The sequence below is a fragment of the Myiozetetes cayanensis genome, unplaced genomic scaffold, assembly GCF_022539395.1.
Source record: "Myiozetetes cayanensis isolate MyiCay16 unplaced genomic scaffold, myiCay2020 scf14, whole genome shotgun sequence".
In the NCBI taxonomy this organism is placed as follows: Eukaryota; Metazoa; Chordata; class Aves; order Passeriformes; family Tyrannidae; genus Myiozetetes; species Myiozetetes cayanensis.
In genome coordinates, this window is record NW_026087048.1 from 9565415 (window position 1) to 9589723 (window position 24309).

The window sequence follows — 24309 nt, forward strand, 5'->3', positions numbered from 1 at the left end:
ACAATGTTCTGAAATGTGTCACTCCTGACTTGGGTTGATATTGCTACAAGCTCAGGACTTGAAAAAGGAAAACGGTTTTATTGCTTTGCCAGCCAAACACTGGGATTTGTACCTATATTCCCCCAGGCAACAGGGTTTAGGGTGATTGAACAGGGAGAGCATTTAAATGCACTCTAGGCAGACTAAAGACCCATCTTGGGATCTAAACTATGGGGAGTGGAGGTGAATAAGTGGCTACAAATAGGGCAATAGCTACAGTAAGGCTTCATGGAGACTGGATGCTAAAGCCAAGAATGGTAGGCATCCTAACAGAGGTGAGCATTAGGAAACACCGAATTCTGCCTTGTACAGGCTAAAGGTGGAGTACCATAATGAGCTATCAGTTTCAGCTTATGTAGCTTTAACCCTGTTCTGGTGATGAGCTGTGAAGCATTATAGCTTGATCTTCCTATTTTCTACATTTATGTTCTTAAAAATCCAAAGGAGAGAATTCTTCACCAATCGATAGAGATAAAAAGCCTGTTTTTCTTGGAAATTGTTCTACATTTATTCACCTATTACACATGCCTGCCCTGCCCTGTGCAATGGCTCCCCAGATATTGAGAAGACACGAAAGCACATAAAACCAGAGCTGTATGAAAATAACTTTTCTAGGTTGTTAATAGAAACTAATATTATCAGACAGACTAATGTTTAGCCCTGCTATGGGAGCATTACTCATTGAATAGCACCTTAAATTGTCCAACTAATTTTATGCACTCATAATAAATAAATTCTATTCTCTTTTATTATCAAACTTAATTACAGTCAAGGTAAGTCATAACATCCGCACTTAGAAATTTAGATTTAAAGACAGTGAATATAAAAACTGCTTGTCTACTTCATCAGAAATTATGTATTGATCCATATTAAATTACCTACCAATTCCTCTATACAATACCATGCAGTAGGCAGATGTCTGTATGCACTGGTGAAATGTGATGATTTTCAGAAGAAAAAAAAAGAGAAAGAAGAGAGTAAAATATTTAGCTAAAATAAAACCACTCTTAGGATATAACATCATCGCTTCTTGGCACTGCTGTGACTTGACCATCCTTCTGTAACTGACGTTTGCTGTTTTTATTGGAAATGACACAGCTTAAATGAACATGTCCTCAAAATATAAGTTTCCGTGCGTTAGCATGCTGAGTCACTGATTCAGCTCTGGCTCAGGCAGGGGGAAACCATCAGTGCCATTTTCCTCAGCACTTGGTATTTCCTAGGGATGCGCCATTTGAGCAAACTTTGCTGTGTGACCATGCTCTGAAGGTGGCTTTCTGAACTTACAAACTGCCCTGCACTGTGTGCACTGTGTGCTTCCTTACCAAATCACCATGTGGCTGCAGCGGTGATTTTAATTAACACACCTGCTTGCTGAAAGCAGCTCAGCCTTGGTTATAAACCCAATGGAGGCATTCAAGCACAAAGAAATGTCTGGTTTAAACACATATTAGTTTAGTATTATCCATATATTAATGAATTAAGAACTCAATATGGTGTTCTAACAGATGGTGGTTCTATTATCAGTATGTAAATTTTTAATATTTTGCTTACATTTTCAAATTCGTGAACAAGTGTTGCTTAAGTCTGTAAAATACTTAGAGGGTGAAAAGTCCTTTAGACAGTAGGAATAATCCATATGCTAAACCCATGAGATAGGGTGGGTAAGTGCTCTCATTACCACCTTGAGCACAGGGACAGTCTGGTTGGAGCCAAAGCTGGTCCTGGGGCATTCCTGGCTCTTGGGCTGACACTCAGCCCATTTTATTGTACCTCTGTACTTTCAGATTCTGCTGATGTGTTTCTTTTACAAATCAATCATTCTAGGGATAATTAACATTTAAAAGCCAGGTTTCTTTTAATTCCATTAGTATATTTGTGACAAGAAATGTGCTGGCAGAATCCAAAGGTTAAGAGTTACAATGAAGAACAAGTTTTAGGATAAATGAAAGTTAAGGCCTAAAATAGCCTGACAATACCCCATTAATCTGCACACTATTGACACAATAGTGGTCTGTTGTGTCAATGAGGATTTAAGAAGCTTTGCAGCGCATGTTACTGATAGTTTATCATATCAATAGGAGCCTGCATATATTTGTGTTTAAAAACCTGTGGCTGTGTAATTCCCTGACTGCACACATATTGTAAGTGCACATACTTTAAATCCTTACATAAAGTGGTTTCTAGCCATGCAGCAAATTTTGAAACGATAATAAACTACCATATTTAACTGTAGACACAAGATATTAGTCTTGGCTATACCAAAATCCTCTAAAATGCTGTACTTCAAGCTGGAACCCTTTGCCCTACAGGAATGTGATCCGATTCTCAACAATATGTCACCTCCCTAATTGAAGCAGAAGGAGATTTAAACCATATTAATCTCTCATCCTGATACATGGAAGCCTTGAGTCAGCTTGTGGCTGGGAGGTATAGCAGGGAAGAAAGGTCCCTTCCCACAAGCCGCCCTTCTCAGAGCAGAGGGGAGTGTGCAGCCACAGCCCAAGCAGATGCCACAGGCTGTGCATCCAATGCCCCCCGCTGTAGGGATAACCGAGCAACACTGCAGAGTGATTTCTACATGGCAGTCACAAAAGGGATCTATCAAATGAAAATATGAGTGACTCTTCTTGTACTGCAGTGTTTCTGGCTGGCACTACCATCAGGTGTTTCAAAAGCCAAGAAGCAAATCCCACATTTGCAATGCCGTGGTGTGGGTAACTTGCACCAAGGTACCCCTCCATACCCCTGATAAATCCTCACAACAGTGAGTTTGCTCCGGGTGTTTGACTTCCAGTGCAAAGGCCACAGAGCTATTCTGCGAAACGAAGCCTTCTGTTTGAAACACATTCAGCTTTTTTTGTCCTCAGGTTGCAATTTGGTTCCTAACCAAGCGCGTAGTCTCTATCACAGCATTTTCGTGCACTGTGCAAATTTTGATGCTTTTCAGATTAGAGCTGTTCATGAGAAAGGGAAAATAATGTCCTTACACCTTTAACCAGACAGCAGCTCCTGGGGTGCCACATAGCCCTGCTCTGTTCACAGTGAGGAAGCCCATAATGATCTCGCCTTTACCCTGTCACCACTAGGAAACATCAGAGAGAGACAGCCAAGGGGCTGAGTTGCCAAAAACGTCCTATTCCCATGGCTGGGAGATTTTGTTGGCACAATCTCTAAAGAGAATTTACTATGGGCCAAATCCTGGCGCCCTTGCTTAGATGAATCAGTTCTCAAGAGGCAATGCTCCCACTGCGAGTGGTGTGTGCGCAAAAACCTGCCAGATCAGCCCAAAATACTGCTTGGGAGTATCAAGCGTTTGTCTTCCAGAGGGGCAGGAGCACTGTGGGGAGCAACTGGTCCAAGGATTTGCCATGGAGGCAGTGCACAGCTAAGGGGCAGGAATCTGGGAACTGCATGTGAACGAAGAAGATATTCCCCAGCAAAAATCTCCAAATTATTTTTACTCAGTATTTTTCTTATTTCCCACAAAACAAACACAGATGATACAGTTTGGCGAGTAATCCTTTTTTACTCCTTGCAGGGGCATCCAAAATATTCCATGGCACTTTAAGCCTTAATTAATTTATCTTTCATGTGAAGAAAAAATGAATTCGTGACAGCTATTTCCTGGACTTCATTTCTGGGATTAAACCTTTTGTTTCTGAAATATCTGAGGGGATTTTGGACAGGCATTTAAAAAGATGTCATTTCAAGGACATCCCCCCCCAGCACCACACGCGAAGTACTCGTCCGCAAAACCGAGTCTCATTAGCCTGCAAAATTGCATCGCTCCAAACGACTTTTTTCTTTCCGCGCAGAAACGAAAATTTCTGTCTTAAGAAGCGAAGGTGGCGTCGGCGACGAAGAAAACGCCTCCCCATGGCTTCGCCCCAGCTGTTTACCTCCGCGGCCGCGGGGGCGGGAGAGGGTGGGCACGTCTGCCGAGAGGTGTTTATAGGGGGGGGTAAAACTACGGGCGAAGTTTTGCCGGAGCTCGGCGCACCGTGCCGGGGCCGCTCGGTGCGGGATCGGGGCGGCGCCCGGCGCTGCCCGCGGCGGGGGAGGCGGAGGCGGGGGGGCCGCGGCCGGGGCGGTGCCGGGGCCGGTCCGCCCCCGCCCCGCCATGGCGCGACTCGCCGCCGAGCTCCGCCGGCCGCGGGCCGCGCTCCCGCTGCGGTGAGACCCCAAAAGTTGTCCGCGGTGGCGGCGGGGCGCGGTGTCGGCGCGGAGGAACGGGCGAGAATAAACCCATGAGCGGGAGGTGAAGGGAGGGAAGGAGTGGGTGGGCTCTGCCGGGCGCGCCTCCCCCGCGCCGCCCCGGCTCCCAGCGCAGGGCCGGGATGGGGCGCCCGGCGGGGGCCGGCGGGCGGAGCGGAGCGGGCGGCCCCGCCGGCGGGCGGCGGCCGCGGGCAGCAGCAGGTACGGGGAGCGCTGCCGAGCGGAGCGGGAGGGAGCCGGCGCTGGCCGGGGACGGGGCGGCCGGAGCGGAGCTGTGGGGTTCGTCCCCGGCGAAGTCGCCCCGGGGCGCTTTGGGGTGAGTCGGGGCTGTGGCGCCGCGTCGGGGGCTGAGCCCGCCCTGCCGCGGGGCTCGGCGCTGCCGTGATTTACGGGCTCCCCGGCAGCAGCCGGGCGCTGGGAGGCAGAGGGAGCTGTGTTTCCAGCTCCCCATCAATTATGGATGGAAACAAATACTGGAGTCAGTAGTGAATTATCCCCGCGCCGCGGCGGGGGCAGCTCCGCGCCGCCCTCCTGCCGAAAACAATGCTCAGGTGCGGAGCGGGGAAACTTTCCTTTTTTTCTTTTCTTTTTTTTTTTTTTTTTTCTTCGCGGGGGGGGGGGGGGGGCGTTTCAGCGCTGCAGAAACCGATACAGCTTCTTTCAGGGAGTAATTAGGAAGGGTTTAAAGCCTTCTTTATTATTTATAAGGATGAATGGAAATGAAAGGTCGCACAGATATTTCTAGGTGGCTCTCAGGGCTGTGTTTTAAAGGGCTGGGGGGTGGTTGTGCGGGGGTTTTTTTGTGATTGTCGTTGTGTTTTATCTTGTGAGTTGAGAAATGGGTTTAAGTGCTTTAGGTTGATGTGTTGAAAACATTGTAGTTCCGGTGGATATCCCACTTGTTAGCATGAATATAGCTAGTCTTAAATTAGTGGGTTTCTGCCAGTCTCTGAGTTGTTTCTTACTTCTGGTCAAGATCATGTCTGTATCACAGGCATTAGCCTGTGAGTAATCTGAGCAAAATTCAGCCCTCAGTGTGTAAAGTCATTTGTATTTATATGTGTGTGTGGCTTAGAATACATTTACTTTTGAGCACAGCAGCGGCAATGATGGTTGATAATGCTCACATATGTGGCACTTGCTGTACAGATGGTATTGTAGCTTAGCCATGTACACACACACACGCTTCACACATAATGTGCAGGAATTACAGCAAACTTCTTCCAGAATACTGTTCAGTGCTCTGTAAATGTGTGGCATTTTTTTCTCCTAGCTATTTTCTTTGGAGGAAAAAAGACATGCATCTTTATTGAGATACCTTTGTGCTCCAAGTTTTTGGTCTTATTAATGTGTTTTAAGTCCCTAAATATTATGTGAAGGAACAGCTTCCTACTGTCTTAGAGGCTTTTACTGCTGGTCTGTTGCTCTCACATACAAATACTTTCACAGAGAATTTTCTGAGGTTCTCTCCTTTTCCCAAGTCCAACAGGAAGCTCATTGTAAAGCTTTGCAATTACTTTTGTGGCAAAAGAGAATAGATGTTTTTCCTGCTTTATTCACACTATAAAATTCTATGCACCTCCAAAGTCTACTTCAGTTCCTTTCAGTAAATTAAGCTGTACGTAATCATGTTTAATGTAGTAAGTGACAGGCATATTTTGTTATGTTGGCAGATATTGTATAAACATTTACTCTGGCTTAGATAAATACAAATTGCCAGCTTAGTGCTCTGATTTCTTTTCTATATAATCATGAACTTGAACACTTTTTGTGTTAACTAATATAGAGCTCAGGGTTTTTTAAATCAGAAAGGAAAAGTTTTTGTAGTAAGAATTTATTAGCATTCTGAATTATGTAGCTCAGATTTGTTTCCAAAAAGGCAGCCAAAAAAGTATAACCCAGAGGCTCTAAATTGGTTTATTTAACCAGCTTCTCACTTTCATCTGCACCTTTAGTTACAGTGACTCTTCCTCCCCCATATCCTGCAGTCTGTCACTACCTGTTCTCCTTTATGGTCGAGATGCAACAAAGATAACATCATTTTCTAAATGTGCTTTGTGTGATGCAGGAGTGTGTGCCAGGAATACAGTGATGGCCCTGTCAAAGCTCTACAAACCAGCTGTATGGCTGCGGGTTTTTTCCCCCAGCCCTTTGAGCTGGACCATCTGAACGTTTCTGGGAAGGGCTGAGCTGACTATTGCAGCAGATACTGTAGCCCTTAGAGCCGCCATAACTTTGCTCTATGTTTATGAAGAGCACACTTTTAGGTGGAATGCTTAATTATATATGCAATCCACTCTGACTGAATTGGCCTTTGATCCAATCAGTCCTGTCATGAGAGGTGTGGGAAGAGAAACAAAAGTCCATCATAGAAGCTCACTTCTATGTGTTATATCAGGCATTTGTAGCAATGTATCTTCTGGTCTTACTACAGTTGATCACATGCAGATTTCAGCTCCGGAGTTTTAGGGGTTTTGAATTCTTTTTAAAACATTAGTGCACTTAACACAGGATTCAGTATCCCCTGAAGTCAGGTGAAGCCCAACTGGATGGATAGAACCTGCATGGAAATGTTGAAATGCTATGGTTGTTCTTCCTTCTGAAAAAAAAAAATAAGAAAGAAATTTGAAATATGAAGTCAAGTGGAGATCATGTGTGGATATGCTCAGTTTTCATCAAGTGTTTTTTCCAAGTGATATGACTGAGACTGTTTCAGTTCTAGTCTTTGTAAGACAAAGGAAATAGCTACATCAACAGCTTCTGAGCTGTTTAAGCTTATGTGGACCTTACTTATGTGGTCTGATATTTTTCAAGGCATAGACTGTGTGTTTGCTTGCTGAACAGAGGAGATGGTGGTTGATTACATACTCGTCATTAAACATACCTCTAATTCCAGATTGATAAAATCAGATACCTTTCTACTTGATAAAGTAATAATTTGCTCCACAAATAATTAAGAAAAGATGGAATGAGGCATTTTACTTGCATTGGGTAGTACAAGTTATTTTCAGTCTTAGCAACTCTGTGTGTAATTAAAACAGTTCAAATGTCGCTTTCGTCAAAACTGCTGCTCGAACAGATGATCTCTTTTCTTACGCATCTGATAAGCTACAGCAGTTACTGTTAAAATCCATCTAAGCCATCTTATTAAGTTGTTGCTTGTTCTGTGAATAGCTGCCAGCCTCGAGTTCAAAAGAAAGCGGGTTCTGATTTGTTCCCATGTCACATGGAAGAGGTGTGCAGTGAAAATCGTGTTACTGCCCTTTCCATGCTGTTTCCTGGAGCTCTGTGTGTTGTGTGCCGTAGCCCGCTTTCCCTCGTTGTGGCTTGACAGTAATTACAGTACAGCTAATATCAGAAGTTGATTCAGTTTATTCAGACAGGAAGGCTGTTGAATTGTCCCACTTCCAAAGTCAAATGTTTGTATTAACCACAGAGATCAAATCTGTAGTGCACATATATAACATATGAGTAGTGTTTATTTCCCTAACTTTTTTATTCCACTCAGCTTTTGTTAACTAACCCAGATTAGCATTTTAACAACCCTGAAGTGAACTTCTGCCATTCTCCCTGCTTGGACAGTGTGTGTAGACCATCCATCATCCTGTCCTTGGCCACAACAGGCTACTGGCTCCATAACCATTTGGAGCTACACAGAAACCATCCGACTGTGAACAGCACAGCTGGCTACAGCAATTTTTTCTTCCACGCCAGTGGCAGCATTGTCTGCCTATGGTAACTAAAGTTAACATCCAGAACATGAAGTTTCTTTCATTCTGGCACCCCTGCCCAGCCCCGCTGCGGCTGGGGGTGCACACCTGCAGGAGCAAGGGCTGCAAAATGGCTGTGAGGAGCGAGGCAACCGCTGGACTCCTTCTTTTCGAGGCTCCAGTTTGGAGGCAGCAACCTGTTGTCTGGAGTGGGATTACATTAACTCTGTCCGTACTCGAGAGGGAGCTTGCTGGCTGAGTCCTGTGCGCTGTCAGCGTGCGGGTCGGGGTGTGCTTTGAGAGCCGCCAGCTAAAGAAACAGAACTTGCTGCTTTAACTTGGCCACGCAAACTGCCAAGGAGCACAAAAAGAAATGGAGAATTTCGGCTGTGTATTTCACACATTCTTGTAGAAGCCTTTTTAGTTCCACAACGGAAACCATGTGATTTCGCAGGATCTGTGCCCAGACTCTAATACTTGCTACAGATGCTTTCCTTGGTTTGTTTTGCAGATCTATGAATGCAAGAGGAAAGAAGTAATTACAGCATTTGTTGTTTTAATTCTGATGTGTGCCATGAATGGCAGGTAACCAGCAGGTGAATGTACTTGTGGCTCTCTGCTAATTTTCCTTGTTGAGATTTGTGCATAATTTAAATAAATTGGCCTAGTATGGCTGTCACGTTTAAGACACTGCTTTCTTGCTGGAAAAGAACTTTTGATTTCAAGAGCAAAGGAGGTCAAGAGGTATTACCAGAAAGGGAGGGGCTAGATGGGAGTGGAGGAGCAAAGAAGTAGTGGTGGAAGAGGAGGAGCAAGGAGCTCAGGCAAGCAAGTGACATTTGTTCTGTCCAGAATGGTTACAAACCTTGTAAACGAAATCAGTCCCTGGACAGCTTTGATTTATATTCTCACACAGCAGATTGGCCTTGGTCTGCCTGACCTTGGTAACATAACAGAGGTCGTATTTGCACACAGATACTCTTCTTGCAAAAAGGTTTGTTGTTGTTGCTGTTACTTTTTTTTTTTTTTAACCATTGCATCTAAGAGGCAAATTGCAGCCCAGGTTTCTAATTGGATAGGCACTGGATAAACACAAACTGAAAAGGATGTATCCTGTTCCCACAGTGGATGGTTTAAGAGAAGAGGTGGCAGATGGGTACAGCCAGACAGTGGCCTCTGGAAGCAGGAGAGCCGTGTTGGATGCAAAATCAGCAGCTGTGCCAGCGCACAAGCCGCCTAAGCATAGCTGAGCTGCGTGTGTTGGGGAGAGGGGGCACACAGGATCGGAGGCATCAGAGGCAAGAGGGATCTTTGAAGAGAGCTTGGGTTGAGAATGAGAAGTTAATTGGCAGATGCATGCTGGGGGGCTCTTCAAGTGTGTGAAGGACAGCAGGGAGGCAAACACAGAGGTGCTTGTCTGGAAAGGTAACAAGTGAGCAGTGGGCACCATCAACACAGCCCATCAGAGGTGGGAGTGAAACCTCAGAAGAGATGAGAGCTGATCAGCTGGTCATTCAGCTCAGCTATTACTGCAATAATAGGCTTTTCTTAATGTGAGCTACATAGTTCATCTTTCTTTTACCAAATGGTCGTGGCAGCTGGGACTCTGCTTTCTCAAGCAGCAGTAAAGCAGCAGTTCACACCTCTGTTGGGTTGAACCTTCCTCAGAGCTTTATTGTGGCGTGAAACAAAAGGTGTTTCCCTCAAGTGCTACTGCCTCGCTTCCCAGGCCGAGTATGGGTGCTGGCGGTGGGCAGGGACTGCAGCGACAACAGGAGGTGTTGCTGCTATTTCTGTGTGTGTCTATCATGGCAGATGCACTTTGGGGTCAAAAGAAAATTTTCACGCTTGTATTTCAAGACCCTGCTTATATTGTGCCTCCATTTAGGTACCCCCTTCCCATGTTGTGTCAAAACCTACATGTTCTGTAGGGCTGTGTAACCATCCTGGTTTGGGAGACTACAGGGAAGAAAAATGTGTATTGCAAAACCCTCAGTGTATAGTTAAGGCTACGGTACTAAAATTTTAGACAGTGTTTGAGTGTAGCCCAGTGTTAGTGAGGGAGTGTGACTCTACCTGTTGGTGTGATGGTGGCTTAAAATAAGAAAGGGCTGGAAGCGGTCTGTGTGTCCCTAAGCAGCACTCTGGTGTGAAATACCAGAGCAGGTCAGGGAGGCTCCGTGCCCTGTGGAAGCAACTGGCACCAACCAAGCTGGAAGGCAGGAGAAGACCCTCTGGCTGTTCAACAGTTTTCCCAGAGCCAGCATTGGCACTCCTGGCAAATACACCTCTTTTTGTGTATTGCCACCTGGGGACGAGTGCTGAGGAGAAGGGTAAGCTTAAGAGAGGAAAAGCAGTAGCGTGAAAGCTGTCAACAGTGTGTGAACAATGTCCCCAGGTGTCTCATGAAAGGAGTAATGAGGGGAGTGGGGGGGAAATAATCTTGAAGAGTTGAATGGTTTCTTTCAATTTGCAAACTTCTCTCTGTGACAGGTTCTTTAACCCAGCACGTGTTTATCAAAGATTAACACCGAAAAGCCAGTAATTTGGTTTTGCTCAGTAAGTCATATTTTCTTCATAAACTAAATGCTGTGGATATTTTTAGCATTATGTAGGTTTTTTCCTTGATGATAACCTCAGACAAAAATAATCAAATCTCATGCTTTGGGGATTAATCTGATTTCCTGCAAGGGTACAGATAGAAATTTTTTTTCTTGTGTACCACTGTACAGGTTTTGCTGTGAGAGTGGATTATGGCTTTTCCTCCCTCTAAAGCATCAGGTTTTCATCCTCACCAAAAACATAACAAACACTGCTTGTGGTTGAACACTGGTCTTTGGGGGCAAACTATGCCAGCACAAACCTAAATGTGTTTGCTGCAGATGTGTAAGAAAAATAGACCTGCAGAATTAAATAGTGTGGGGGTGAGTCATATTGACACCGGGCCAGTATTACTGGTGACAACACAAGGATTTAAGGAAACATTGTAATTGTATTGGGCATCTGGGGAGGTCTGTGTGGAAGAGAGAAGGGGACAGGCTGTAATATAAGGCTTTAAAGCCCTTCCCTGATTTGCTACAGATTTCCTTCTGACCTTGCTTGAAGCACTTCCAGTCCATATGTTACTGATTTGAATATCTTTTTTATTTTTACTTTTAAAGGTCTGATCTGTGACTGCTCTGTGGCTTACTAGTCAAAATGCCAAATTATTTAGATGCATATATTTCCCTGTTTTGCAGGGTGAATGTTACCATGGGGTGATGAAGCCCAAGTAAAAGAGAGAAAGAGGGAGAGCTGGTGCCCAGCACAGCTGTATTCAGTTCCAAAGAATTGCTGAGGGTGGGCTCTGCAGGTTGTGTTTGGTCTGTAGAAAGTGGGTGGTTTTAGGATGCAGAGTTCCCCAAACTGATGTGAAGCAACACAGGATGTGCCCAAGCTTGGGACCCAGAGCAGGATAGCAATGGCTGCACATTGCACCAATCCTGCCTCCGACCCCAGACTGGCAACAAATGGGTATAACTGACCTTACTGAGCTTGTATCAGTTTAGTCACTTCAGGAGACTGTAGGGCAAGGAATCATCTGGATCAAATCCTGCACTAATACATCTGATTTCTAGACAAATAAAAAGAAATTTTTCACCACTATTCCTCAGCACAGGCACCTCTTAGGACATGGGTCTTGTCCCTCTGACTGTCCCCAGGGTCTCACAGCATGAGCGCTGATGTTCCCCCCCTCTCCCCTGTGAATATGTATATACATACATTTACAAATACACACTTGGAGACTACAAAAGCAGCAAATGTGATAATGTGATCCAACTGTTCAGTGCTAGGCTAGAAAGAAGTATTTTTCTGCCATAATGTGAAAATTTAGCGTGACTGGAACAGAGTCTGCATTTGATTAGGCAATTTAAGAAATGTAAGAGACTTCATACTGTAGGGCAGTGCTGCAAAACAATTGCTTGGAACATGTTCTAAAATTGGTTTGCCTTCACTAGATTTCCATGTGTTTCTGCACGACATCTCAAATGAAAGTATGAGCAGTCACGTGGCAAGTGACAACAGTTTGGTATTATGGTAAATAAAAACAGCAGTTTAAATAATTATTTCAAATCCTGAGTAGACTTTGAGATAAAAAAAAACCAACACTCCAAAACAATAATAATAATTAAAAAAAAACAAACCACACAACAAAAAACAAACAAAACAAACTAACAAAAAAAACCTCTATTACTTTCTAGCCTGGGAAAGACATTTCATAACACATCCTTTCACTGGTGTGGTTAATCTTTAATGCTTAACGAGAGAATAGTAATCGTTAACTTTGAGCTCAAGCTTCCTTCGGGTTTTCATGCTTGTATTTTGTACATGTAATTGATTGTGCCCAGGAAAGTGGCAGAGCACATGCTTTGCATATACAAATAGGTAACTGGGTGGTCAGCTACCAGATTTGTCTGTGCAGAAAAACCAAGACTAGTTAAAAACACATTGTTCCCCACTCTCCGTAGGTAGCATTCCTACAGGCAAGGCTGGCTGGCTATTCCAGCCCTGAGAATGGCATACTGATAGTACCAGTGCTTAGGATGCTCTGATGTGTTTCTTGCCAGCTGATAGTCTTCTGTCTCTCCCCTTGCATTTTCTAGCAGTCATTTACTTTCTCTCTGAAGGGGAGCAGTGGCATACAGCAGCCTTTTCCCTGGCAGTAGCAACTCAAGCCAGCAGGCCCCATGCTCCAGCAAGGCACAGTGATGCAGTGCTGGAGGGATGTTTATAGCAGGGGAGAGCAGTGGGTGGAAAGAAGTGATGCTTTCTGGAGTGAGGTTGACAGCAACATTGTCTGAGGCACAGCCTGTTGAACAGCAGATGTGCCCTCTCCACAGCGCAAATCCCTTTTTTTCTTTGTCAATCCTGCTTGTTGGGACGTATTATTTCCCCCAAACCTCCCTTCCATTTCAAAACATCCCTTTCACTTCATCCCGTAGGCAAACCCTGACCTCCTGGGCTCCAGCCAGGACTAAAATGGGCAGCACTTATCTCGGGGATCAGGGCTGGAGCACTGCTCAAGGTGCAGGCTGGAGAGACAGCAGGGCTCTCAGACAGCAGGCCCAAGGGGCTGCCAGCAACTCTCTCTGGCTGTGGCGTCAGCTGGACTTGTGCAAGTTGTGCCTGAGACCTTCATTATGTCCTCACCTGCAAATACTGGTTTATACCTGTCTCAGAGTTGCCTTATCAGATGATGCCTAATCATGCTGAAATGAGTGGCAGTTTTCCTATGTAAATCATGTTCTGCAGGCTTGCAGGAAGAATACTTACTTCCTTCACTTCCAGCTCTCACCCACACTTCTAGCCAACCCTCCTCGAGGGAGGAAAACTAATACTTTGGCCTAGGTTTTTAGGCTTTTGTTTGAGGCCAAGAGGGGGCAGTTTGGGTTGTTCCCAAACCTGCATCTAAGCCTGTATGTAGTACTATAAGTAATTAGATCTTTGCCATCATGGCTTAAGAGTTCTTGCTAGTTTTTGGGATAAAAGTATTTCAGTCTGAAACACCCTAATCAAAAGCACCAGACACCTCTGACCCAGCTGGGAGCTGGAGGCACTCAGGACTTCACCCTGATGAGCCACAGCTGCTCTCTCCAGCAGGGTGGCTTTGCTTTTCCTCGGGTTGGGGTCAGGGCAGGGGTAGGAGCTCATGCTACCAGGGCTGCCCATGGCCAGGAATTAATGGAAGATCAGTGCCAAGAGTATAGAACAAACCCTGAACATCACTGCACTGACATTCGCTGCACCAGTCCTTGGATGATTTCATGAATAAATTTAGTATATCCTAGGGCAGTCCCAGTTGGGCATGAGCAGTTTGAATTAATGAAATGCAGGTCTGCTGAAATGGTGAATCCAGGGCACTGCTTAAGTTAAAGTACCTTGCACTCCATCACCGATAGCTCAACCTTGGCAAACTTTCAAGGGAAGGATGTCCTGCAGGAGCTTTGCAAAACAGAACAGATTTGACCATAGATGTGAGCTGAAATCAAAGGTTGGTTTCAGCTGGAGGACTTTTGTGTCACCCTGGTAAGGGAAGGTGGTTAACATTCACTCTCAAAAATTAACTTAAAATAAACATAATTGAAGCAATCACTTACAGTTTGTTGAGCATTTTATTTCCTTTCCTGCTGAAACTACCGTGTGTTCAAGTAAATTTTTGATCACAGGAGAATTTAGCCCTCAAAGTGCATCTAATCAACCACTAAACACTTCCATCATTAAAAGTCACCCTATCCATTTTGCAAGCATTCTGTCAGCTTGTTCTGCAGCAAGAGGGGTGCGCTTTCTGCAACGTTCAAAGCCTGCAAACAACTGAAGTGTAGCTGGCAGTACCATAAGCCAATTAAGATGAAAGCTGTGATACTCAGTGGTAGGGTTTCATCACTTTAATATTAAACTATCTTTTTTTACTTAGGCATAGATCAAGAGGTGTTAATGCAGAATCCTTAAAAGAAGTCAAGTATTATCTTAAAATAACAGACCTGTTATTTGCACTTTCATGCTCAATTAATATATCTGCTCCAAATATCCTAAATTTTTTCTTCAGAGCTGCAGACTTTTAAGGTTGTTAGAGAAAGTCAGGAGGGCTATATAAGCAAGTTTAAATTTGGATGTACCTTTATAGGACAGAAACAGGTTTTATTACCTATTTATTCATGCTGTATTTTTCTAAAAGGGACTACAAGAATTAAGTTTCTTTTATTATAACCACAAATATTTTTCTGTGTTATTTGATAATTAGCTGAAACAATCTGTCACCAATTTCTACAACGTGGATTTATCACATCATCGACAGTCTCCAAGATCTGAGTGTACAGTAAACCCGTGTGTCAGGCATTGCCTTCAGGAACTTTATTGAAGTCAGCCTTCATTAGAAGAAACACATACTGGAATGACATTAAAAAAATTATAAAGAAAATCACACTTGCATTGATTCTGGCTGTTGTATCCCCATTTAGAGAGGATTTACCACACTATAATGCAATTGCATCATTGGAAAACCTATGTATAGCTATGACCTAAAATGGGAATCTAATCCCTTGCTTCTCATATAATACTGATACAGATTTTTAAGGCAGATTTTGTGTTCTATGTGGAATACTTTCTGGCTTGTAAGCAAATGACTCATCAGATCCATTTCACACAGTAAGACACAGAAAAAAAAAGACCAAGACAAAAAAGTAGAGGCAGGACAAAGAACAGTTGGTTCCCTCTCTAGAGTTCAAGCCATTAGACCCTGGGCCATGCTGGTCTTTCTTACATTTTGACTCAAGTGGTACAAAAAGGCTTCATTTTCGTGTTTTGATTATCAAAACATTTTTTGACCTGGTTCCCCCTCTGTGTGGCTCTGCTCTAGTTATTTTATTCCAGTCACAGCAGGGATCAGGTATCTGAGTGAACGTTCTGGTGTATTCATGGTTGCCAACGCATACATTTCTACAAGTCTAGGGCACCACTTAAGACAGCCTGTACCACCTTCATATACTTTCTTCTGAATGTTTTATCTTCTGAAAAGATTGACCTGGTTGACAAACCAAAATTGAGCAACAACCTACGTTTCTTTACCAGGTACAAGTGGAGCAGAGCCCCAGTGCCCTGCTGGTGAGCTGTTCTCTCTGCGGCTGGCTCACGAAGTTGAACTTCCCCCACCTGGTAGCAGTTACCATCAGCAAGTAAACTCAGATGCAGATCCTTAGCCCACTAAAGTGGAGTCACTGCCATCAGGCATTTAAACTTCATGAAGCCCAGAATTTGAACCATACCCTTTTCAGGTCGTGCTTTTTAACTTGCTGTTGGTAGACTGTAAGTGATTTGTGCAGCAAAAGATGATCCCTGAGGCTGTAGTAAACAAGATTTTTAACCTTTCTATTCTTGTCCTTTGTATCCAAAAAAAGGGGAGAGGTGCTGAAGAGAAGTTCTCATTCAGAGACTACTGTAGCTTTTATTTGGTTGCAAGTGAAATCTGTGACTTGCTCTAGCCTGGCCAGCACATCTTTGTTGCTTGAATGTCTTGTGGTTTAAGAGCCCAACTGCTCAGTGCCCTGAAGCCAGTGTCTAAGGGTTCCCTGTGACCCTCACCGGGGTTGTCTCAAGGGCTGAGTGGAAGTTGCTGAGTGTTGCACAGGATCTGCTTTACTCTGCATCAGAAACTGAAGTCTCAACTGTAGCCCCTGAGAAACTTGTTGAGCATCTCTGAACAAGCAGCAGTAAAAGATTTTTATGTTTTGTTTTGTATTAACTTTTATCTTATTATTAGAGTGGTTTCATGCTCAAGATTTCAGAAGGTGCCATCTGAGAAATGCAGTAGTTAGTGCCTTTGCACTAATTAGTGCCCTCAGGGAGCCATTTGCATGCAGGAAGGAACAGAGGACAGCAGGGATTTCCTGATCTGTCCAAGTCCAGTCACTTGGGACTGTGGCAAACCATATCAACATAAATTGACTAAGATCAGCATATTGCTAATCAATTCTGCCTGTCCCCCCTCTATGATATGGTTAACTTGTAACTTGTACCTTCAAGCACAGAGGACATTCTTGATCTCACCTAACAGCCTGACTCTGGTGAAGAAGGAAGACAATGTAGCCATTTACTCAGCTTTTATTATTGCAACCCTTTTCTCCATTCCTTGGCAAACTCTCCACAAGTGAGCTAACTTTTAGGATATATCTTTTGTTCTGACCTGTCTTGAACTTGAGCCTGGATTTGCTGTGCTGCTCTCCTGTCTGTGCTTAGCATTTTGAGAGGCGTTTATTGTGTTAAGGAGATTTTTAAGAAAATTTTTTTTCTCAGTGAGTGGAAGATATTGCATCAGCCTGGTTTGAAGCCATTTTATATGTTGCTTCTCCCCAGCTGGCTGAATGCCCTTTCCCTTCCCCCCTTCTCTTTTACGTGGCAGTGTACGGAAAGATGATTGATGGAGTGTCACCGGCACGTTGTCAAAGGCTGGAGTAGATTAATGGGCAAGAAACACCAGCCTGTTCCCCTTCATGTGTGATTGTTTGAAGGCAGGCTCATATTTTAACAGAAATTATATCCTGCTTCTCTGGATTCCCCCAATCAGGAATTGAAGGATGGGATTTGTAGCTGAGATTGAAAGGTACCAGGCACAAAGAACCAGTTTATTATATGGGACAACTGCCTGCCTTCCATTTGACCACCAGCATCTCCCTGAGGCCTGTTTCAGGCAGGTTACTCTCCTCTTAAACAATGTGTATATGTGCCACCAGTTAGCATTTATACCTCTGGTTCTTATTACTTGCAGCCAACAAGCAGTTATGGCACAGGCCAAGTGGCCAGAAGAGCTCTGATTTGTGACTTGCTCTCCACCTGAGTGGCACTGGTCAATGTGCCTGTGCTGCAAGGAAGGACCATGTATGACCCAGAGCAGCTCAGGAACTTTGAAAAGGCTTTTTTTGGTTGTTGGCCTTGGTCTGTGCCTCAATTCCCCAGCTGCAAAACAAGGATAGCAATATGGTAATTTCCAAACACTGCACTTGCCATGGATTGTTTCCTAGCAGAAACGCTAGGAATGCAATTTATAAGAGAAATTAATCAAAGACTGGTCTGAATCCTGGCTAGGGAAGAAATAATCAAACCCAGAGTATGATTGTTTTCTGCATTTTCTTGAAGGTAGACTTTGCCAGCATTTTGTAATCAGCTATTCTGGTCCAAACAGATACTTCATCATTGTTATTTGTAGTCCCCAGTAGTGGCCTCCACTAAAAGGTTTGAGTGTGGCAAGAATTATATCTTTCACACCAGCCTATCTGGTCTACCAGAGGCATACACCTGGCTGTCATAAAGCCCTGCTCCAAGGGCTAGATGGAGCCCATTTTTCTGATTATCCAGGAAACAGCTGTTGTTCTTCCCAGTTTATTCTCTGTTCAGTCTGATCTCAAGCCTATGTCCAACCAGATAAAAGCTGCATTCAAGAGCCTCTTGAAGCAGGTGCATTTCCTTTTCATGTGTAGCTGGAAATCAGAGCTAGCTACCGTTAATGTTCTTGTAATAATTTTGCAAGCAAAATAACAAAGAAATCTGTACTTTTTGCCTGGCTAGTGAGAAGTGAGAGCCTCTGGTTTGCTGATCCAGTCCAGCTCTCTGTCTGCTCTTCTCTCCTGTCGTGACAGAGGTCTGTGCTTCATGTAGATATTTTCTTTGATAGAGATTTGTGACAGGTGGTGTTTAATTAGAAGAGATTGCAGACCATAACTATTCCAGCCCTGTATGTTCTCAGAGTTCACCCCTGGAGTATACTGAGATGTTTCAGGGGGTTTTGAGGAAGCCATGAATGTGAGTTTGTTTCTGCTGTGGATGCCATCTCTGGGGAGACACATCCTGTGGATTTACATTTACAAAACTTCTCATTCTTTGAGGGAGTATGGTATGCCCCCTGAAATTTGAATCTAATTGAGAAAACCGAAACCCTCCTTGTTTACCTGGCATTTCAGGTGTTTCCCTACTGCTTTTGTGACAGTTTGCTGTGTGTTGGCCATGACAATCGTGACCCAAAACCAAACTGCCCTTTTTTCTGCAGCCATTTCCTTGAGTCCAGAAGTCAGTATCTGCCAGTGTAGGGCAGGTTACAAGACAGTTTTGTGATTCTTGCCCCAGTGAATTCTTCCCAGATTGTACATTGAGAGGAAAGAGAGGAAAAAAGGAACCCCCTATTATCTGCCCATGCTTGGTAGAGGCAGAACTTGTGCAGTTTGCAGGCTGTGTGGGCCAGGGTCTCTTTGAGTCATGATATGTGGGCCACAAACAGCCTCATCTCCTATGCTAACTACAGCCTACATGGCTGGGAGAGCTTCTTGCTCTTTGGCAATTTGTATTCATTTGTTCTCCAAGAAAACGAGGCTTCAGGGAGGGCTTTCACTAAGCACCTTACTGATGTTACTGACTGACTAAAGGTACAGTTTTGTGCCTCCCCTTTCTCTTTCACTGGGGTAGCAGTGGATTGGATATTTGGAGCCTGCTTTTCTTTAAAGAAAGACACTCCCCCAAAAAAAAAAAAAATTGTGTAAACATTAATGATTTGTTATTGTGTCTGGGAGCCACTATGCTGCAGGACTTTGCTCTAATGGTGCTTTCACAAGAAAGAACTAATTTGACTAACTTTATTAATTCCAGTTTGTTTTAAGTTTGCTCATTAGTAATTTAACGCAAGATGCTTCAGCTGAAGAGGCCATGTCAGGACAAGGAAGAGCAGAGGGAAAGTGCCAGGAATCATTAGTGTTTATTAACCACTGCACTCATCAATCTTGACTAAGAGCACAGCCCATTCGTTCTGGACTGGTGGACTGAGATACAGAAATATCATTAACAGTGGAAAATGCTTCTTTCCAGGTCGGTCTGTAATGGGCAGGCATCCAGACAACACCCCTGCCCCCATCCCCAAATGTTACCAGCCTCTCAGTTGCTCTGCTCTCAGTCCAGCCTGAACTGACAGCTCAGCAGCCTTGTGGAAGGAGGAAGCCCTGCCCGTAGCCAGCCGTAGTATCAATTAACAAATACAGCATTTTTGTCCCCAGTAAGCATGACTGAAAGGTTAAGTGTTGTTATGAAGGGGTTTTTTAATTGCTTTTCAAATTATTAAATGATTAATACTTTTGTGCTTTGCTGGATCAGGTCTGGCACCTTGTGCTGGCAACGTGTTCCTCTCGCTGCAATTCTTGAAATGTTAAAATGGAAAGGTTTCTTTTTTTTTCTGTTTAGACAAAACATTTAATAACCAATTTCAGCAACTGCAAGGCATTGAGCTGATGACTCAGAGCTCTGACCTGTGAATCAGGGCTGAATGAATGCCTCCAAAAGGTTGGAGGAGGGAATAATACTACATTTGCCAGGTTTCTAATGAGAAATATGACCCCTGCCCAGACCACTTGCGGTCATTACAGATTACATTTCACTTTGAGATGTGTTTTCTTGCATCCTACCCAAATTGCAACTTGAGTAGTTACATTCTTGCTCACTAAAATATCTCTGTAGTTTAATTGGAGAAGTTATGTTTCCCTTCCCCTCTTAAAAGCTTTGTTGTATAATGTTGTGGTGCTGTCATAATCTGTGCTGTACGGTCTATAGGGCACACACAAACCCCTACTGATGAAAGCCTCTGAAGTTGCTGGCTTTGGACAGTAATAAATAGAATAAGGGGGAAAGTGGCATCTTGGGAACCCAGTTCAACATTGTCCCCTCTTTTGAGTGCCTTCCCACCCTTGCAAAACGTGTGACAGTGCTGTAAGGGCAGCATTTTGCATTAACTGTGCACATGTGTAAGTCACTGCAGAAGACAAAGCATCAAGTGCCTGGTCCTTGGCATAAAGTCTTTGACAATGGGTCTGTTAGACTTAGTACTGTGATGGTGCATCCTGGAAAAAAGCACTAATATTAAAACACAGCATGGGTGTTTGGACAGATTGTGTGTGCCGTGACGTTTTGTGGATAAGATTTAGGTATTTTATGGGAAATGGGTTTTTATTGGATGACATTCAGTGACAGAGGGGATGGAAAGAGATTGCAGTTTAATTAAAATTCTAATCCTAAGTTTGACAATTTTTCTTGCCAGGTCAGCAGCCTGCATGTTCTGATTCCTGTGAATTAAATGGGCTGACAGTTGTCAGCTTCTTTGGAAATGCCTGTAAATCCAGCTAAAAATTAGCAAACATCAATATGTTTCAGGGCAGCTTTGAGTTAGGGGTATGCCATGCAGTAGTTTTCCATCAGTGTGCCTACAGGAGCCTTTCCTAAGCTCCAGTTCAGTCTGCTGCTGCCAGTGCCCAAATAGAGACAAAATCTGCTGTAGGAAGTCACGTTTGCTCGCCTGTGCTGCTGAAATCTCACTGTTGTGTTCCTGTTTTCCAGGTAGTTAAACAGTGTTTCCACAAAGGTAGCGCTCAGCCTTCCCCAGCCATGAGGCTCCCTCTGCTCTGTGCCTTCCTGACGCTAATGAGCCTGTCCCGGTGCCGAGCTGTCAGCTTCCCTGAGGACGAGGACCCCATTAATGTTGTTGACTACCACTGTAAGTTAATCTGCAAGTGGTGCTAAACACCCGGGAAAAAGTTCTAATGTTGATTTTTTGGGGTTTTTTTGTTTGGTTTTTTTTCCTCGTGAAATTGGGGAAAAAAAAAAATCCGATTCCTTTCAAATTGAAATGTGTTTACTGGCTTTGTATCTTTAATAGAACACTTAATCATTTTCTTAAAAAAGCAATCAGAAATACAGCAATAACTTCAGGAAAAAGAACATTTGCTGACATTAGCCATCTTTTTCTCATTTATATTCAAGACATTACTCAAGGAATTTAGTTTAAACCCTTCTACACCTAGTATATACAGCTAATCAATGCCATATATTGATTCTTTAGCTCTATAATCCTGAGTGATGGTGTAGCCCATTTTTACTTGCAGATTCAAGGCAATATCCAGTATTTAGAGGACGCCCTTCAGGCAATGAATCTCAGCACAGACTGGACTTCCAACTAATGTTGAAAATTCGAGACACACTTTATATCACTGGCAGGTAATTTTCCTTCACTCAGTTCATTAGATTAAAATTCTTTTCTCTTCTGGTTTTGCATTTATGTGTAAAATTCATTTAGAAAAATGTGCAGAATATGATAAAAATTAGAACTGGGGAAGGACTTCCCAGAGAAATATACCATATCTATGGCCAGTGCATGAAAATTGGATTTGAAGGCTGCAGTTACTGCAGTTAGGCTAAAACCAATGATCAAATGCTCTTTTCCCGCTTTTATATTACTGCCCTGCCTGATAAAAACCTCTCCTGATTGCTTTAAACTTGGACTGACATGTCAGGGATGTCAGAAGTGAGGATAACACACTTGCATATTTACAGCCCAGGTTAGCCTTTAACAAAATGGGCAGGCAGAGATGAGGAGCTGGACACTGCAGGTGCTGCTTAAGGACCACAGCAATAAAAATCAAAACCACCCCATGTTTTCCATGAACAACCTTCTCAGAAAATCCATAAGCATTTCATAGGAGTTTCTGGTCTAGCACAACACTCTAAGAATAGGTTTAGCTTATCAAATACAGGACCATAGAATTAATGAATTTACTGGTGTCTTTTTACTCTGCAAACAGGGACCAGGTTTACACTGTAAACTTAAATGAAGTTCCAAAATCAGAAGTTACTCCAAGCAAGGTAAGTAGTAGATGCAGGTGGTGGGTTTCTTTGGCTTTAATTTTTTTTAAGAATTTTCTTTGGAAAGGAATTTAAATGTTCTTTTCTGGTCTGATTTAACAGAAATTAACATGGAGATCAAGGCAGCAGGACAGAGAGAACTGTGCTATGAAAGGCAAACATAAAGTAAGTTTAGCACATTATAGAAAAGTGATGCTAGTATTTACTATATATTGAAGTCTGTGATTAATACCTCTTATTCTCTTTTCAGGATGAATGCCATAACTTCATTAAAGTCTTTGTTCCAAGGAATGATGAGATGGTGTTTGTCTGTGGAACAAATGCATTTAACCCTATGTGCAGATACTATCGGGTAAGAATATTGGAGACGTCATTAATCTGTTACTGATTTTGCTTGCACTGATTATGCTTTAGCAAATACATCCAGTGTGACTGGGGGGTGCTTCAAGGTGAAATAAAAACAGACAGAAGCCAGTGTGCTGAATTAAGTTTTGTGGAAAGGCAATGTTGTGCTTTTGTGCCAGTGCACAAAATAGAAATGACACTATCACCTGTTTATTCTTCTTCTCCAGCTGAATACCTTAGAGTATGATGGGGAGGAAATTAGTGGTTTGGCAAGATGCCCATTTGATGCCAGACAAACCAATGTCGCCCTCTTTGCTGGTAAGAACTTTTGCTTGTAATGAGTCTAAATGATTAATGACACCAAAGGAGCCAGAGAGCTTTTAAAGCAAGCACAGGAAAGCTAAAGGTGTCATGGTGCCCCTGCTCTTAAATTTTTAAAGGGTCTCCAAAGGATCTGAAGCTGACCTGCTAATAAATAGGTTACAGCAATTTGGGGAAATGTGACAGTAAGGAAATGGGGGAAAATACAGGCTAGTCAGAATTCTTTAGATTATTAAAGGCCTCTTAATACCATGTTTTCAACTTCCGTTTTAGATGGAAAATTGTATTCGGCAACAGTAGCAGATTTCCTGGCAAGTGATGCTGTTATTTATCGCAGCATGGGGGATGGATCTGCCTTAAGAACAATAAAGTATGATTCCAAATGGATAAAAGGTAATTTGGGGAGTATTTTCCCATACACATGGCAAATGTAATTTCAGTGGCACAGAAGGTCAGGTAATTCACAGCCAGTGTGCTTTACACATATGCTACAATGTCAGCATGTGTGAGGCTTTCAGTGTGGTATCATTACAATAAAAAAGCTGTTTAACAAAAAAAAAAAAAGTGGCAAAATTTTTGTTAAATGCTTCAGTGAGTGAATTTGCAGTTACAAAATACTGCAGCTGAAACAGAATTTCTGTGAGGCCTTCTTACAGTCTAGTAGCCAAAACTAAAGACTTCAAGTTCATTTAAGCTCCAGTGCACCCTTATTTGGCCATCCCAAAGTATCTGGAAGACTGGAGCTCACTTTGGCTGGTGTGGGCCTGGGGAGGAGCCGCCAAGTCGCACAGCACAGTCAGTGTTGTATGATGATTGTGTGGCTCTTTGAAGTAATTTCTACTTGCTCTTTCTTACAGAACCACACTTCCTCCACGCCATAGAATATGGGAACTATGTTTATTTCTTCTTCCGAGAAATCGCTGTGGAGCACAACACTTTAGGCAAGGTCGGTATCGGCACAGGGAGCTGTCAGGTATCTGAGTCGCAGCAGAAAGAGATCATCCTAAACCAGCATAGAAACAAGCACAGTTTACTGTATGAAGTAGGGACTAATACAAAGGTTGCACAGTTTTCCCGACATTATAATTTACAGGGAGGGAAATAAAGGAGAAATAGAGCAGTGCATTCTTCAACCCAAAAGCTGCTTCTGGTCTCTTAGCCTTGCTGTTAGGCAAGCTCACTACAGGTATCTTTCAGTTGCTGTTGCCTTAACTCTTGTGGCAAGTAATGGAAAATCTGAGGGTGTTTTCATGCTTATTAAAGAAACAAAAGAAAACAACACAAAAGAAGAGTTTCAAAGAAGTTTCTCTAATGTCCCTGGATATTGAATAATTCAGTCATGCCAGTACAGAGTATAATACTCATGCCTCACCATGGAAGGATATTCTACAATAAATTATTAAATCCTTTACACATGGTTAATTAAAGTCTTTAAATCTCACTAACAATACGATTTTGCAGGGGAAAAAGGGTG

General features: G+C 43.2%; 1 protein-coding gene across 11 annotated transcripts in view; it reads left to right on the plus strand.

Annotated features, from left to right (window-relative positions):
* The window catches only part of SEMA6D (semaphorin 6D), a 215749-nt gene that overhangs the window by 180045 nt on the left and 11395 nt on the right, over nt 1-24309 (plus strand). For 7 of the 11 annotated variants that reach the window (XM_050309335.1, XM_050309341.1, XM_050309343.1 and 4 more), the window contains exons 3-10: nt 20868-21024; nt 21413-21524; nt 22109-22169; nt 22272-22334; nt 22420-22521; nt 22742-22832; nt 23109-23228; nt 23693-23781. In XM_050309335.1, coding sequence (XP_050165292.1) covers nt 20916-21024; nt 21413-21524; nt 22109-22169; nt 22272-22334; nt 22420-22521; nt 22742-22832; nt 23109-23228; nt 23693-23781 — 747 coding nt within the window. In that variant the 5' untranslated portion in view covers nt 20868-20915. Of the gene's footprint in view, nt 1-4152; nt 4216-4442; nt 4459-4492; nt 4574-4664; nt 4809-20867; nt 21025-21412; nt 21525-22108; nt 22170-22271; nt 22335-22419; nt 22522-22741; nt 22833-23108; nt 23229-23692; nt 23782-24309 lie in introns of those variants that run through there. The other 4 variants (XM_050309338.1, XM_050309339.1, XM_050309337.1 and 1 more) reach the window with 4 other exon arrangements.